Genomic DNA, 16,175 nt, shown 5'->3' with positions numbered 1-16,175 from the left:
ATGTAAAAATTAAGATGGTATTTTGCTATCAAAAAACCACATGATAAATTCTTTTGACCTTTCTTCAGTTTCCTGTTCACATTAGTATAATGTACAGAATATGGGTTAATTGTATTTTTTAATTGGTATATAAATAATTTCTAAGAAAAATATTTTTTTTTCGAATGTTTTAAGTAATATAATATTGAAAATGTTATTGTTTAATACAGTAATATTTCAGATATTAATAAATACCAAAAAATACATATCCATTTATAAAAAACATTAAATATAAACAGAAAATTTTTTTTATTTTTTATTTATTTGTATAAGCACCGAATATAATTAAAATTATGCATCTAGTTCACAAACGACAATAAGTCTACAAGTCGAGTAATTAAACGAAGGTACATTATACTTACAGCCATCACCATCTCAAATGAGTATTTGTGTACCCTTACGGGTGAAACGTATTCTTGAACCATGGTTGGAGTTATGTACTGAATGTCCTTTACTGAAAGAAGGATTCAATATCCTATTTAAATAACTTTTTTACACTACGGTCATTGTATTCCAGAGACGTGAGAGATAACTTGTACACAAGTCCCCCTAAATAATTTCGACACAAATCCCCTTCACTCTAATAAACATGACACAAAAATAAACGAGTAAACGAATGTCAAATAAAGACAAAAATGCGCGAGTCGCAGCAAGCGACAACGACGTACGATAAAATGGCTTGATTAATCACACTGAAGTTTGCAATAAGCCGTCTGGCCGTGTTATGTTTGACAGTAAAAAGAAATAGTTGCTATTATTACAAATAAATTTTAATATTATTTTATAGTCCTGAAAACGATTTTTTAAAAGTATAAAGTATACAAATCAATACGTTTAAAAATATGTTATTTTTGAAATAGGTATTTTTAAAATGCAAATTTTGTTGTAACAAATTTAAAATAAAAAATATTAAGTCATAAAATATCTTAATATTTAAAAGTATTCACTCAATAAAATTTTACTATTTTTATTAAAATTAAACGTTTTTTGTCAGAAATATAAAAATAATCCGTTCACCCAATTTAAATTTCTGACTTGACTAGTCTCGTGTATATATATAGACCTTTTTTCTTTTTTTAATCTCATTTTACTATATATGACGGTATTACAGGATTTTTAAGTGTTATTATAAATTTAGTCTTTTTTATACTACTGCAATATTTAAGAATTTCGTATTCAATTTATTTTCTATTAAATATTTTATTAAGAAAATAATAACAAATACATTAATGCAGATAAAAAAGAATAAGTCACTTCCCATAGATACTTTTCACCACGTTGCTTATAGCTACCTTCAGGACAGTGAGTAAGCGGGCCTTCATCGAAGCGAAGAAGCGAATTGCGAATGTCGTCCGCAATTATTTGAAGATTATTTCTTTATTAAATAGCAGAAACGCAAAGCAAAATTCTGTCAAAATTGTGCGCGTTCGTGCCCGATGTCTAGTGCTGAAGTCGCCGATAATTCCGTTGACCCCCCGGCGAAAAAGCGGAAGCTAAATACAGGAGAAGCGAGTTGCAAATCCTCAGCAATGGCGAACAATGGAACGCGTGTGGAAGATGAAATTGACGAGAGTTTGTATTCGAGACAATTATACGTACTTGGGCATGATGCTATGCGTCGAATGGCGAGTTCGGACGTTTTGGTTTCCGGCCTTGGCGGTTTAGGGGTAGAAGTTGCGAAAAATGTAATACTCGGCGGCGTAAAGTCGGTAACTCTTCACGATGACCGTGCATGTACTGTTGCCGATTTGTCGTCTCAGTTTTACTTATCAGAGGCCTCGATCGGTCAGAATAGGGCTTTAGCATCCCGTGAGCAGTTGGCTGAACTTAATCACTATGTACCAACACTGGCGCATACGGGCCCATTAGATGAGGAATTTTTAAAAAAGTTTCGGGTGGTCGTATTGACCGGAGCATCTAGGGCGGAACAGGAACGCGTAGCGGCTATTACGCATGCTAACAATATAGCGCTGGTCATTGCAGACACTAGAGGCCTGTTCTCACAGGTATTTTGCGACTTTGGGCCAGAGTTTACCGTGATTGATGTAACTGGTGAGAACCCGGTATCGGCTATGGTGGCTGACATCACCTGCGAGTATGAAGCTGTTGTTACCTGCTTGGACGACACTCGCCATGGACTCGAAGATGGGGACTATGTAACATTCAGTGAGGTTTGTATAGTATTTACTATTTTACCTATTTTAATAAATAATGAAATTTTATATATAATTATATATTAAATAATGAAAAAAATGTTGGTTAAAGATCAATAGGAAAAAAGTATTGGCTGTGTTTCTATCGATGTTTTTATCATGTTACAAGGCACATCATATGGCATGTCATTATTTGTAATAATTTTCTTAAATTATCCAGTTTGAAGTTCATATTGTCATTATTTATTACCTTACTGTTGTCATGATTTATTATCTGATAAATGACTCATAGTGCAATCAACTTTACCTGATATTTAACAATTGGACAAGTTCATCTCTAACTTTGCATGAGATGAGTAATCTCTGCACAGATTGAAAATGAAGACATGTTAGATTTTCTTCAAGTAAATTGGATACAAAGAAACTAAAGTAAATAATATAAACAACATCAATCGGATTAGAAACAATATTTAATTATAATGTTAAAAGATTAATTAACTGCAAAGACTCCACTGATTCATAATGTAGACTACCAAGAAGAACAAAGAATATAGTTATTTAAATACAAATTTTTTGCCTGTGGCTTCACCCTGTGTGGGTGAGATTTTTAGCACAATTTGTTGCACCTAGCAAACAAATTTAATTAAACATTTAGTGACTACTAAAAGCCAGTTACTTTGAGTACTTAATGTGTATTCAATCTCATTTACATATTTATATGATACAAACTATATTTTTTTTTTATCTACTATAAATATTTCTGCTAGTGTAAGTAAATTGTAGAGATTTCTTATAACACCATAATCTTGTTTGTTCCCAACAAATATGGCTGCACCTACATGTACTAATTTTACGGCATTCGTCCATTTAATTACAACTTGGAATTAATTTAGTAGTACTTTTATAAATAATTTAGCTACTTTGCACTTATATGGAACCAAGAATGCTTTGTGTAATTCTATTCAACACTTGTCTTATGTAGTATCCCTCTGGCTTATTTAGAGAAACTAACTAATGACAGTTACATTGAAATGCAACCACAATAATTTGAATTGTCTTTGGCTAATCCTTAAAAATACTTTAATGTTTATTTTTAAACTAGTTTCTGTCCACAACATTGCTTGCATGTGAGAGGTACTAAGTACTCATATGTCTTCTTCTGCGCCCTGGACAATGTGTTTACAAAATTTCAAGGTGATTGGTTGAATAGATAAAATGTGAAACTGCAGCTAACAAACAAACACTCTTTTTCATTTAATACACACATAATATTAATTAAAATACTATTTTTTGAAAAGTATCAGAAATATAATATTTTATCACTTTTAGGTTCAAGGCATGTCAGAATTAAATGGGTGTGAACCACGAAAAATTAAAGTACTAGGACCATATACCTTTAGCATTGGAGACACCACCAACTTCTCCAAATACATTCGTGGAGGTATTGTCACGCAAGTAAAGATGCCCAAGAAACTTAGTTTTAAACCCTTCCAAGAGTCCTTAAAGAGCCCAGAGTTTCTGATCACCGATTTTGGTAAGATGGATTATCCACAACAACTTCATGTTGCTTTCGATGCCCTCCACAAGTTTGAAGTGGGAGAAGGACGTCTGCCGAAGCCCTGGAATAATGATGATGCAGCAAAATTCATGGATTATGTAAAAAATATTATGGAAAAGGAAGAGCTATTTAAGAGTGGAGAGTTAGAAATTAATAATGAGCTTATGGAGACCTTCTGTAAGGTAATATATTTGCTTGAATTGTATTTTTTTGTGCAAGCCAGAGCCACCTAAGGGTTTTTTTGTTAATATCCAATAATGCCTCAACCATTTGTTTGGTGACAGAGAATTAACTCAAATCCCAAAGTCAAGGAAGCTGTCTATCATCCACCCAGTACGTAAATGACGGAAGCCTTTCGATACGGCCAACTTTAACCTTATCATAATTATAAGGCTCAACAAATTTTCAGGAAATGCAATGTATCTTATTTTTTAGCTATATTTTCACATTAAGTTAAATATAATTAACATTTTAGACATCATCTGGCGATTTAAATCCAATGAATGCTGCTATTGGTGGAGTAGTTGCTCAAGAAGTAATGAAAGCTTGTTCTGGAAAGTTCCATCCAATTGTCCAGTGGCTTTACTTAGATGCGATTGAGTGTCTTCCTAAAGATCGCTCAAACCTGACCGAGGAGAACTGCGCGCCGACTGGATCAAGATATGATGGTCAAATTGCTGTATTTGGCAAAGACTTCCAGAAGAAACTTGGATCATTAAAGTACTTTATTGTTGGTAAGAATACATTTTATTTATGTTTACTTTGCACTGTGTGTGTTTATAAAAATAAAATGTTTAAACATGACATTGTTTGTAATGATGCTGAATTTACATAAAACTTAGAGGAGAACAATTTCTTTATTATATGATGTATTTAATCTTTTACCATACTAATACAAAATGATACTCTAAAATCTTATTTAATAGAAAATAAATTATATTGTTGATTGATCTTAACAATATTTTCCTTGTGTAATTAGTATTCATATATTCATCAACTTAGAACAGGTACTGGATATAGACAAAAGCTTACTGCAACTGTTAATCTACTTCCACACATCTAAGCTGTCTGTTTGTCAATATTGAGCTATTTATATTTTTAATAAAATGCACTACTTTTATCAATGCTCGTCTTGTTATCTAGCAATGAATGATGATAAAAATTAGACTTATTTTATTAAATATTTTCATTTAGAATATCATTATTTTGATAAGATAATAAATTTCTAAAGCTATTCGTTAAATCTAAGTTAATTATTTTATTTAATTAATAATGCTTGTAGAATATGTTGATATTTTCTTTAATTTTAAAATAGTATATACATATATATCATATTTATTACAGTATTCATTTGGTTTCATATCTACCACAATACTAACAAAATAAAAAAAGTGCAATAAAACAACATTTATTTGTAAACTATCGTCAAAAAACCAAACACTAATTAAATAATAAATATTACATTAATTAGCTGTATAGTGCCTACTACATAATATAAGTTTTGTCAATGCAAACACCTCTTCGTATCGACGAAGTATACTATACTATATATAACTATAATCGTATAGGTGCTGGTGCTATCGGCTGCGAGCTCCTGAAGAACTTTGCGATGATCGGCGTGGGCGCGGACGGCGGTTGCGTCACCGTCACCGACATGGACCTCATCGAGAAGTCAAACCTCAACCGACAATTCCTCTTCCGCCCTCACGACGTGCAAAAACCTAAATCTAGCACGGCTGCTAAGGTTCGTTTATGTTTAAATATTGGGAACAACCTTGGTACCTAAGATGTGTCCCTTGTGCCTGTAATTACACTCATTCACCTTTCGAACTGGAACACATAAATAGTAAATGTTGCTCTTTGGCGGTAAATTGATAAGAGGATGTTACCTACCCTCAATATTACTCACATTTCGTAACTAAAATAAATTCTACAACTGCTTAATGTCAGTAAAACAGGAGTTTGTATACATAAGAAAATATGTGTCTTAGTTTAAACCTCCTGTTAAATAATAATAGTGGTGTTTAAAACAGTCCGAGACAAAAATAAACATTAAAATACATACACTCTTTGTAAATTAAATAAATATATATATATTTTGATTATAAAGCAAGAGGATTCTATGATCCTAGTGAGGGATGTATTTAACATTGAGTTTGCTTTAAAATGAAATAACTATGACTGATGTAGTATCACAGCTTTTGAGAACAATATTAAATTTTCATATCATATCTATTTATTTACACATAGACTGTGCCTTCAAATAAAAAAACAGGGAGAGCACATACAGTACCATTACTATATTTATTTTTTATTAAATTACATTATACCATGAAAGGTGAACGAATTTTAAAATTTTAAATTTTTACTGGTGGTAGGGCTTTGTGCAAGCTCGTCTGGGTAGGTACCACCCACTCATCAGATATTCTACCGCAAAACAGCAATACTTGATATTGTTGTGTTCCGGTTTGAAGGGTGAGTGAGCCAGTGTAATTACAGGCACAAGGGACATAAAATCTTAGTTCCCAAGGTTGGTGGCGCATTGGCTATAAGCAATGGTTGACATTTCTTACAATGCCAATGTCTAAGGGCGTTTGGTGACCACTTACCATCAGGTGGCCCATATGCTCGTCCACCTTCCTATTCTATAAAAAAAAAACCATCGAGGCCAATTTCGTCTGGATCCTATTAAAGATATTTGACAAGCTTAATAGTACATTTTAAATCCCATCTAGGTAATTAAGCGTATGAATCCATTAATGAATGTGGTGGCTCAAGAAAACCGAGTCTGCCCCGAAACCGAATCGGTTTACGACGACGTCTTCTTTGAGGAGTTGGACGGCGTCGCTAATGCCCTGGACAACGTTGATGCTCGTATATACATGGACCGGCGCTGCGTGTACTACAGGAAGCCCCTGCTCGAAAGCGGTACTCTCGGCACAAAGGGGAACACGCAGGTATATATTAAGTGTTTATAATGTCATTATAAAATTATGTTTATGTGACTGTTTTTATCTTTAATGTGACAATACCTTGCAGGTCGTAGTTCCTTTCCTCACCGAGTCCTACAGCTCGTCCCAAGACCCTCCAGAGAAGAGTATCCCGATCTGTACACTCAAGAACTTCCCCAACGCCATCGAGCACACGCTGCAGTGGGCCCGAGATGAGTTCGAGGGGCTCTTCCGGCAAGCGGCCGAGCACGCGGCGCAGTACCTGCAGGACCCACACTTCCTGGAGTGGACCATGAAACTGCCCGGCAGTCAGCCTTTGGACGCTTTGGAGAGTGTTAGGGTATGTAAACATATCATGTTAATATTTAGTACATGATACAATACTGTTTTTTAACATAAATATTGCCTTATACATAATTTATTTCTAATAAAGCACTATGTGGAGTATCAGCATTTTTCTTGATTAAAAAAAGTTCAATTAAAACCATATTGATGGAACAATGCTTTTTTTTATTTTATATATTTTGTTTTTTTAATAAATGTATCCTTTTTTCGCAGAATGCTATTAATGAGCGTCCTCGTAACTTTGATGACTGCGTTACTTGGGCTCGCTTGCATTGGGAAGCTCAATACTCTAACCAGATCAAACAGCTTCTGTATAATTTCCCCCCCAAACAAACAACGACTAGTGGTGCTCCATTTTGGTCTGGACCTAAACGCTGTCCATCTCCATTAGATTTTGATCCAGAAGATGAATTGCATCTTGATTATATAGTAGCTGCTGCCAATCTTAGAGCGCAGGTTTATGGAGTTCCGAGCTGTGTCGATCGAGAAAGAATTGCAAATGTTGCTCGCAGTGTTCAGGTATACTTGACTTAACTTGAAAATATTCTTGCCTATTCTATGCCTAACGAGTACATTTAATTCACAAATATATTCAATTTACAGGTACCGAAATTCAAACCGAAATCTGGGGTCAAAATCGCAGTAACAGATGCTCAACTGCAACAGAACAACGACGACATGGACCAGGACAGGGTAAAGAACATCGTCTCCGAACTCCCGCCGCCCAGCAAACTTGGTAACTTAAAGATCACACCCCTCGACTTCGAAAAAGACGACGACACGAACTTCCACATGGACTTCATCGTAGCTGCGTCTAATTTACGTGCAGCCAATTATAAGATACCGCCCGCAGACAGGCATCGCTCCAAACTCATAGCAGGAAAGATAATCCCCGCTATAGCTACCACGACATCTGTCGTTGCCGGTCTAGTGTGCCTCGAACTTTACAAACTCGCTCAAGGCTTTAACACCTTAGATGGCTACAAAAATGGCTTCGTCAATCTAGCTTTACCATTCTTTGGATTCTCTGAGCCAATATCAGCTCCAACTAACACGTATTACGACAAGAAATGGACTCTCTGGGACAGATTCGAAGTCAAAGGCGAAGTGACACTGCAGGAGTTCATAGACTACTTTAAGAATGAGCATAAATTGGACATCACAATGTTGTCTCAAGGTGTTTGCATGCTATACTCGTTCTTTATGCCCAAAGCGAAGCGTCAAGAACGACTGAACTTGCCCATGTCCGAGGTCGTGACTAAAGTCTCCAAGAAGAAATTAGAACCCCATGTCAAAGCTCTCGTATTCGAGTTGTGCTGTAACGACGAAGACGACAACGACATCGAGGTTCCGTACGTAAAGTACACCTTGCCTTAACACCTTAGCGTCGCATAGAAAAAGCAAAAAAAAACATCGTCAGGATATATCACGAGCCAAAATTATTAATTTAGCCGGCGAAGCACACACCGGCGCATTTTTGTGGCATTTAAATGCATAATAGCGATGTTTGTACACGAGTTTCAATTACAGAGGGTATTTTTTAAAATTTGTCGACTTGGGAGCCCCCGCCCCACCCGAGCGACGGGCGACGTTGTACAGTGATAGTGAGGATTGTGTGAACATTTTTTATTTTGTGCTTAAGACACGCTTTTATTGTCTACTGATATCTTTCATATATTTATAGTAGTATAATTGTTTGCTCACATGCCGTCACGAACTGCGCTAATTTCTTTCGTGATTCTACAATGATTGATTTTCACAAACTTTTATGTACTTTTAATGTTTAAATCAGAGGGGTCTGTATATGGCGGAATTAAAAATAAAATTAAATTCGAGCAAATGTTTGTTTTATTCAAGTCAATGTTTATATAAAAATGTTTTACACAGTTTCTTAAATAAAAAATTTACCTTATCGCAAATCAGTACAACCTTTTTCGAAAGCACCAACAATTTTACTTTCTATATTTCTTCATGAAAGAGTATACATATAAATAAAAACTAAAGTTTTCTACGGACAGTTGTGACTAGAACATCTTTCGACTGAATGGTAATTTCGTTCATAAAAAAACCAAAGAATTTTCTTTTATATTCCGCTGAGTTTATTTTATCTACATGCAAGTATTTTATCATTTAAATAAGGGAACGCGACCCTGAAAGTGAACCATGCGAATTAGCAAATGGATAAAATTGAGTAGTATAAAAGTGGCGCCAATATATTTTTTATAAGTTTTCAGTACTCAATTAGGTTTATATATTATGTTTCTTTTAGAATAGCTTTACGACGATTTGAATAACAACACAATTTGCTACAGAGTCAATGAGTAAGCAAAAAAGAATGTTGCGGAAATATCCTTCAGTTTGACCACTATTCATATATTTTTTTACTTTGCTTTATTTCTCTAACCTTATTCAGTTACATCTCTTTAAAAATACTTGGGAGTAATTACTATAAAGTAAAATAATCTATTGATTGGAATGATTGATCAATCTGAACAAGGAATTTCCAGGCAGACATTTTTAATGATTCTAAAATCTTAACATGCTTATCAATTATAACTAAATTTAATAAATACTAATTACTAGGCAGTTTAATATAAATATACTACCTCTTGTTACTACTGCATGTTATATGTTAAAAAAATCTGTAAACTTATATCCAAATTAAATGTTAAATTACTTTTCCGCTTAAATAATTTTATGCCAAATTATTTAAAAAAAGCAGGTTAACAGTGTTAACAAAATATAAATAAAAAAGTTAAAATGAATATCACATATTGTTGGATCGAAGGTTTGTGAATGTCCAAAACAAAATCCCTGACTTTCCCAGGCCATTACATTCTTTTTAAAGAAAGATACTATATTTAAACATATAACAGTGCAAAATCTCAAGTTACCCAGACTTTCCAGGTGGCCTCTCGATTTCACTAACTTTCCAGAATGTGGACCCTAACCTTAATTAAACAAAATAATAACATTGTAAAGCAGTGGTAACAAAAGGTAGATTCGAAGCGGTAATACATTAGCCTATTTCAGCTCGGATAGAAGGCAGTGTCGGTAGGTAGGTGTCAGCGCCACGGGCGACGCCGGGGGCTCGGCATGTAGCGGCGCATTACGCTCTTGTCGCTACTAAATGTCTCTGAAATATTTCAACTGTCACAGTTATATATACATATATATATTTATAATATATATCTAATGAAGCGTGGAATGGTAATATGATTTTATCATACATAAATGTGTACAATAAAAAGCTGTACATATAAATAAATTATAATTAAATGAGTGATAGTAATGAAGTTTTTATTAACACAGAAGAACGAAGCACATTGAAATGTAACTGAAAATGAAAGGATTTTTAAGCTGGCAACATTCATATACAACACAATGTTACCATAATTGGACTGAGACATGAGCGAGGGCGCGGGTCGCTTGCTGCGCGTCGGAAACGCGCCACTGTGGCTTTGTGACATGAGATCCCTGTTGTAAACATTGTTATAGATACATGAAATAAGCCCGTTACCTTGTTAATATTGTAAACACCCAACTTCGCTATCATTTGTATATAAATTTGTATTATATGTATGTAATTTAGTACATGAGTAATTAAATATATTAATTATTATGATATATAAAGCTACTTAAATGTAAAAAGTATTTATATCTCCTCTAATTTATATAATATACCTTACACTTGATGGTGATGTTCTATTTTTGTTTGATATTTACTTACTATAATTTTGAGCAAATAGTTATATGCATATAAATACTTGACATAGTTCAAAATTTAAAAGGAACAATTGATTACTCACGTAGGGCGGTATTGTCGGTGCGATAAGGCGGGAGATACACGTGCGGCGAGCGACCGACGCCGAGAGCGGTCGGCCGCGATCATCGCGCAACGGTCAGCCGCCGTGCTCGCCACGAACGTGTCGTGTAGCGAATAGCACGCAGCCGTGATCTGTGACCATATGTTTTGCGAGATTAGAACGTTCCGCACTATATGGTTATTGAGAGCTTATGCAATGAAAATAATAATTGGAAAGTGAATATTATTAAATAATAGTTTTATTTTAATTTGAAAGTTAAATTTAAATAAGTAATTAAATTTTATAATAAGATAACACAATAGACAACCTTGTCAGATGAATTGTTAAAAGAAAGTAATCTTTTAATATAAAAAGAGGTGACAACGAAAAATCCCTAGTTCAAACCGAAGTCCGACCTGCTGGATGAGTCGTCTATGCAGGTCAACATCAGCGCCTCTAATCCCTTCCCGGTCTTGGTGCAGCTGCAAGGCACACAGTAGCGCGTCCTTGATCGTCTGCACCGTGGCCTGCACGCGTTCCGACTTCATGAGTCGACGGACGAGGTACCCCTTCGCGTGAGCTACTATCTTAGTCGCTGCCGATCGCTACGAATTGACGATAGTACATAAAACTGTTTCAAGAAAGACACACTTGAAGCCTTTACCGCTTCGTAACACAACAACTTCGAAAGAATACATGATCGAAGAATGGAAGGGAGAAGTAAAACATGGTGTACCGAAAATATTACTATGAAAATATAGCCAAGGATGATATCAACGGTGACCATATTGATTGAGACATTGTTTTCAGAAAAAGCTACAATGTATAATATATATTATACAGGTGTGCGAAAGAGAAAGAACAACACTTAAAAAAAAGTAAAATAGATTTTTTTTAGCAATACCTCTTCAACTGTAGGCGTTCGATACATTTTTGCCGTGGCTGTTTTTACGCACATACTATTTATGGAATTCTGAATAGTTTCTTCCATACTCCTAATTGCTTTGTCTGTGGATCTACACGAGGACATTGACTTCGGTATTGAAATAGGACTTCCTATTTCTAGTTGATCATAGATATTGGTATGCACGTAAGCTTGGCTGTCCTCGCTGCGGTCGGATGGGAAGGTAACATTTAAATCTGCCATTGTATCGTTCGTTCGATCAGTCAGAATTGGATCGCAATCGCGATCTGAGGACACGCTCGTCTCGTAAGTAAGTTTCCTCGACGTCGGCGTGGTCTTATGGACGGGAGAATGTGTTCGTGTTCTGCTCCCATCCTTCTGACGTTTTGGACTAGGAGTTTTAATCTTCTCTCGATCTTTAACAGTTTGTTGTTTCTTCATACTCCCAGTTATATCCCTTGACTTCTTAAGCACATTATCGCAGTAATTAATGTAATCGTTCGTTTCAGTCAGCGTTGAAAGAACAGGGCTATCGCAGGCATTGTGTTCGGGCTTGTGATTTATCAACTGGCTCAAACTTACCGGTCCTCTATCAGTGACTTCGTGAGTTTTATCCACCCATGCTTCTTTGACCTCGTTCGGAGATTTAGGACATATACTTTTTAATTGTGTGAATAGCAAATTATTCTGTTCCTCGAATACTTGCTGCAAAAGCATTTGCTCCTTCTTTTGTTTTTCGACTAAATTAGCCATTTGAATTAGCTGCTGTTTTTGAATTTTTTCATAAAGTTCCCTGACACGAGTCGCTGGGTCATCTATTTCGGAAATAGGTTTTTTCTTTACAATTTCAGTCTTTTGACTTCCTAGTTTGTTTGTAGGTGTTTTAAAGTTAGCGTTATTATGTGGATTTCGAACTGGACTCACGGCTTTCTTCGGTTTTTGTATAGGTTCAGATTTCGTTACGACTTTTGGCGAGCTGCATTTAGGTTTATCCTGTATCAAAGACTTAACTTTCGGAGGAGTTGACTGTAATTTTCTTACAGTAGATCTCGTAGCTGAATTTTTAACGGTACTCTTAGCACTATTTATGTTTTTTTCCTTCAGTTCCAAAGCCATTGAAGACCATTTTACTTTAGCTGTTTCTAAGTCCCAGCTTCTTCGTTTTTTGTTCGAGCAACTTAAATTAGAAAGAGATTCGCTCATAGAAATCGAGGTAACATCGACACCTGTATTTATAGATTGTACTTCCAAATGCGCTAAAAGCATAGGACTCGGTTTCAGTACTGTGTATGATCTTTGACGAGTTAAGGGAATTGGAGATTCTTTGACACTCTCTGTGTGAATATCGTTGAGAGAGCCAGTAAAGCTTTTGGAACTAAGAGAAGCAGGGCCATCTTGACTAAACTGTAGAGTTAACGGATCGGAGACTATATCTTTACTAATACTGACATGGAAAGTAAGTTTATCATTTTTTGAAGTATTTATTTTATCGTAAGCTTTATCATTATCAATTATTAATTCTTTTTGATCATTTTTAGGGCAATCACAGTCACGTTCTGGTAAATCGTTAATTGCTGTTTCTGAGCTTTTAACACTATCGAGTTCATTTTTACTCGTGTCATTGATACTCAAACTCAAGTCTATTACTAATTTTGATGATAATTTAGAAGAGGCGCTTTCATCAAGTGTGAAATTTGAAGTTATGTTGTCACATGTATTGCTTGTGAGGCATATTTTGCCAGAGCTGTCATCAAAACATTTTTCGACATCTTGACACATTACTTTATCCTTATTTTCATTTTTCTCATCTTGTATAACTTCAACCGGAAGTTCAAAGCTCTGTTCAGACTCAGGAAGTTCTGGTGCATCAGTTATGTCTTCAGAGTCCGTGTCACTCCCAACAATAAATGGTTTGAGTGTTTGAATGCGTTTTTCAACTTCTTTTGCTAGAAGTTTATAGTATTTCATTTCTGTACGACATTCTTTGGACAACTGAAAATACAATAGTGCATTTGTTTAATGGAGACAGTTCCGTTGTGTACTATCTCTAAACTAAACTAACAATATCCCATTTACACTTTTAAATAAATAATAAAATAGCAGTAACACAACAATACCAAGTTCGTTCCGGTTTGAAGGGTGAGTGAGCCAGTGTAATTACCGGCACAAAGGACATAACATCTTAGTTCCCAAGGTTGGAGTCGCATTGGCTATGTAAATGATGGTTAACATTTCTTCCACTGCCAATGTCTATGGGCGTTGGTGACCACTTACGATCAGGAGGTCCATATGCTCATCCGCCTTCCTATTATATATTTAATAATATATAAAAATAAAAAGGTGGCAGAACTTTTATTCCTTTAAATCTTGTTTAGTTTCGATAATTTCATTAATTAATTGGAAGTGGTGTCTGGATATTAATTATTTTCAATTAAAACTACATAAACCACTGGTCAACAGTTGCAGGCAATTTAATTATTTCAGAATATATCATTTGACCTAATTAAAGTTAAACTTGTTTTAAAGGAACTATAGGCAATATTTGTGGTACTCAACAGTTTTTTATAAATAATAAAAAAAAATTATGACTAAAATTCAGTCACTCAAGAAAATGATGGTATTTATGAAATCTAAATATTTGAGTATGTAAAATAAGACAGTTTTTTAAGGATATCGAACTTGTGAAGTTATTTCAATTATATTTCCTGGTTTGAAAAAACTATGTCTATTTAATTAGTTTTTGTTTGAACTGGGACAAGAAAAACCAAAATGGTTACCTCTTTATAATATTAGGAAGATTACAAAAGATATAATTAAAAAAAATCAATGATCAATAATATTTTCAATGTAAATAGATATTGTCAGACTTCAATTATATTTTGCAAATTGTTTCCATGTGACAATTTTGACAATGACGAGCCAGTTGGAGTGGTTGGTGGATGCTTGCTTTACACGCTGAAGCTTGTGGATTCGATTCCCAACCAGGACAGATATTTGTGTGCATGAACATGTCTGTTTGTCCTGAGTCTGGGTGTAATTATCTATATAAGTATGTATTTACAAAAGAAAAAATAGTATATGTAGTATATCAGTTGTCTGATTTCCATAGTACAAGCTCTGTACAAGCTTAATTTCGGATCAGATGGCCATGTGTAAAAATGTCCCATTATATTATTATTATTAAATTTTTAATATAATTAAATATATTTAAAATTATATACAATAATAACAATATCCTAGGACATTATTCACACATGGCTTTCTGATCCCAAGCTTAGCAGAGCTTGTACTATGGGAACCAGACAACTAATATAAGGGTAGTACTAAAATAATATTTTTCAATAATTTAAAGGCTTATTATATTTTCTATTAAATATTTTTAATTAACCACTATGATCCAGATGCAAACAGTAAAATATTGTAACTGGTGCATTCCCATATAAAAATTTAGTAACATATGAAACTAAAAATATATACTCAAAAAATCTTTCTTGGTTTTAGCACGTACTAAATACACTTAGACAACATTTTGTAAAAATGTTTGTTTACGAAATTATTTTTAAGTTTACCTCTTAAAATAATAGTGCAAATGTAACTTACTACTGGTGGAAGAAGAGGGACACCGTTTATCTTCATACAAGACATGTACTGATTTGATTGTCTCACTGATTTCACGTCCCACGGGTCGTTCATCGTGAATATTACATCAAATTTTAATAACAAACCTACAGCCTATAGCACCGAACATCTGACCTCTACTAAGCTCACCATTATAACTCTAACACTCTCAGCAAATTAAAGTAATGGACGTAACTAATATCTATAATATCCGACGCATACCTACAAGACCGACAAGACTAAGGAAATTTATATTACTTAGTAACTTTAATAACATGCCTGATCAAAACGATGTTGTCATGGTATGATTACGTCAGTTTGTTTGCCGGTTAAGGCAAATTGTGAATTTAAAATGTTTTAGATGTTTCGCATTACATTTTATTTATTTGTTATAAAATTTTGCTATCAATCCATTTAGTTTTTGTTAATCAAAAGGTAAGAATATAACGACCCGCAACATGTTTCATATTTCAAATTTTAGATAGGAATTGTTTGTTTTCCAAAATTTCTGCATGAAAAGATTAGGTATTGACGAATTATAAAAATCTTAGAAACAAATATCAACCAATTGAAATTGGAGATACAATCTTGTGATATATTTGCAACGAATCAATTTAATTTACAAATTCTCTTTTTTTATGTATAAAATATGTTTTTCTAATAAAAATAAAATATTTTATTAAAATATGAATGTGCTCTTTTTCCATTATATCAAGTATAATATTTTATTTATGAAATAATCTATTTATTATTCTATTAAAATAGATCAGTTTTAATTGTTTCTTTTGGATAGATTAATGG

At 34.1% G+C, this 16,175-nt stretch overlaps 3 protein-coding genes across 9 annotated transcripts in view; 1 reads left to right on the top strand and 2 right to left on the bottom strand.

The window, feature by feature from the left end:
- Positions 1–720, bottom strand: part of LOC126774046 (protein real-time) — a 61,033-nt gene extending 60,313 nt beyond the window's left edge. For all 5 annotated transcript variants that reach the window (XM_050495361.1, XM_050495363.1, XM_050495366.1 and 2 more), the window contains exon 1: positions 402–720. In XM_050495361.1, the coding sequence (XP_050351318.1) occupies positions 402–464 (63 nt within the window). In that variant the 5' untranslated portion in view covers positions 465–720. The remainder of the gene's footprint in view (positions 1–401) is intronic.
- Positions 721–1,345: 625 nt separating this feature from the next.
- Positions 1,346–8,886, top strand: LOC126774038 (ubiquitin-like modifier-activating enzyme 1). The gene is made up of 8 exons (XM_050495335.1): positions 1,346–2,210; positions 3,522–3,932; positions 4,226–4,484; positions 5,319–5,494; positions 6,486–6,707; positions 6,790–7,041; positions 7,260–7,565; positions 7,650–8,886. Exons 1-8 carry the CDS (start codon positions 1,476–1,478, stop codon positions 8,421–8,423), a joined length of 3,135 nt encoding a protein of 1,044 aa, XP_050351292.1. The 5' UTR covers positions 1,346–1,475; the 3' UTR covers positions 8,424–8,886.
- Positions 8,872–15,834, bottom strand: LOC126774042 (uncharacterized). 3 transcript variants are annotated; one of them, XM_050495353.1, is made up of 6 exons: positions 15,357–15,833; positions 11,757–13,748; positions 11,269–11,457; positions 10,856–11,004; positions 10,438–10,523; positions 8,872–10,182 (listed from the first exon to the last, which is right to left on the bottom strand). In XM_050495353.1, the coding sequence occupies exons 1-6, from the start codon at positions 15,447–15,449 to the stop codon at positions 10,112–10,114; spliced, it is 2,580 nt and encodes an 859-aa protein (XP_050351310.1). In that variant the 5' UTR covers positions 15,450–15,833; the 3' UTR covers positions 8,872–10,111. The 3 variants fall into 3 exon arrangements, with proteins under 3 accessions (XP_050351310.1, XP_050351313.1, XP_050351311.1); XM_050495356.1 differs by lacking the exon at positions 11,269–11,457 and having other exon boundaries at positions 15,357–15,834; XM_050495354.1 differs by lacking the exon at positions 10,438–10,523 and having other exon boundaries at positions 15,357–15,832.
- Between the last annotated feature and the right edge of the window lie 341 nt (positions 15,835–16,175).

The sequence above is a fragment of the Nymphalis io genome, chromosome 15 (genome assembly GCF_905147045.1).
Source record: "Nymphalis io chromosome 15, ilAglIoxx1.1, whole genome shotgun sequence".
NCBI lineage: Eukaryota > Metazoa > Arthropoda > Insecta > Lepidoptera > Nymphalidae > Nymphalis > Nymphalis io.
Note: the sequence above shows the minus strand (reverse complement) of the source record. Positions and strands in the feature narration are given on the sequence as shown.

What these genes read in the sequence shown, in the direction of transcription:
- LOC126774038 (XM_050495335.1), top strand. Translation starts at nt 1,476, where the DNA reads ATGTCTAGTGCTGAAGTCGCCGATAATTCCGTTGACCCCCCGGCGAAA. An exon ending in ACTATGTAACATTCAGTGAG is followed by an intron (nt 2,211 to 3,521) that starts GTTTGTATAGTA and finishes TATCACTTTTAG; the next exon opens with GTTCAAGGCATGTCAGAATT. An exon ending in AATCTAGCACGGCTGCTAAG is followed by an intron (nt 5,495 to 6,485) that starts GTTCGTTTATGT and finishes AATCCCATCTAG; the next exon opens with GTAATTAAGCGTATGAATCC.
- LOC126774042 (XM_050495353.1), bottom strand. Translation starts at nt 15,449, where the DNA reads ATGAACGACCCGTGGGACGTGAAATCAGTGAGACAATCAAATCAGTAC. An exon ending in GAACGCCTACAGTTGAAGAG is followed by an intron (nt 11,458 to 11,756) that starts GTATTGCTAAAA and finishes GTCAATTCGTAG; the next exon opens with CGATCGGCAGCGACTAAGAT. An exon ending in CATGTCTCAGTCCAATTATG is followed by an intron (nt 10,183 to 10,437) that starts GTAACATTGTGT and finishes GAAATATTTCAG; the next exon opens with AGACATTTAGTAGCGACAAG.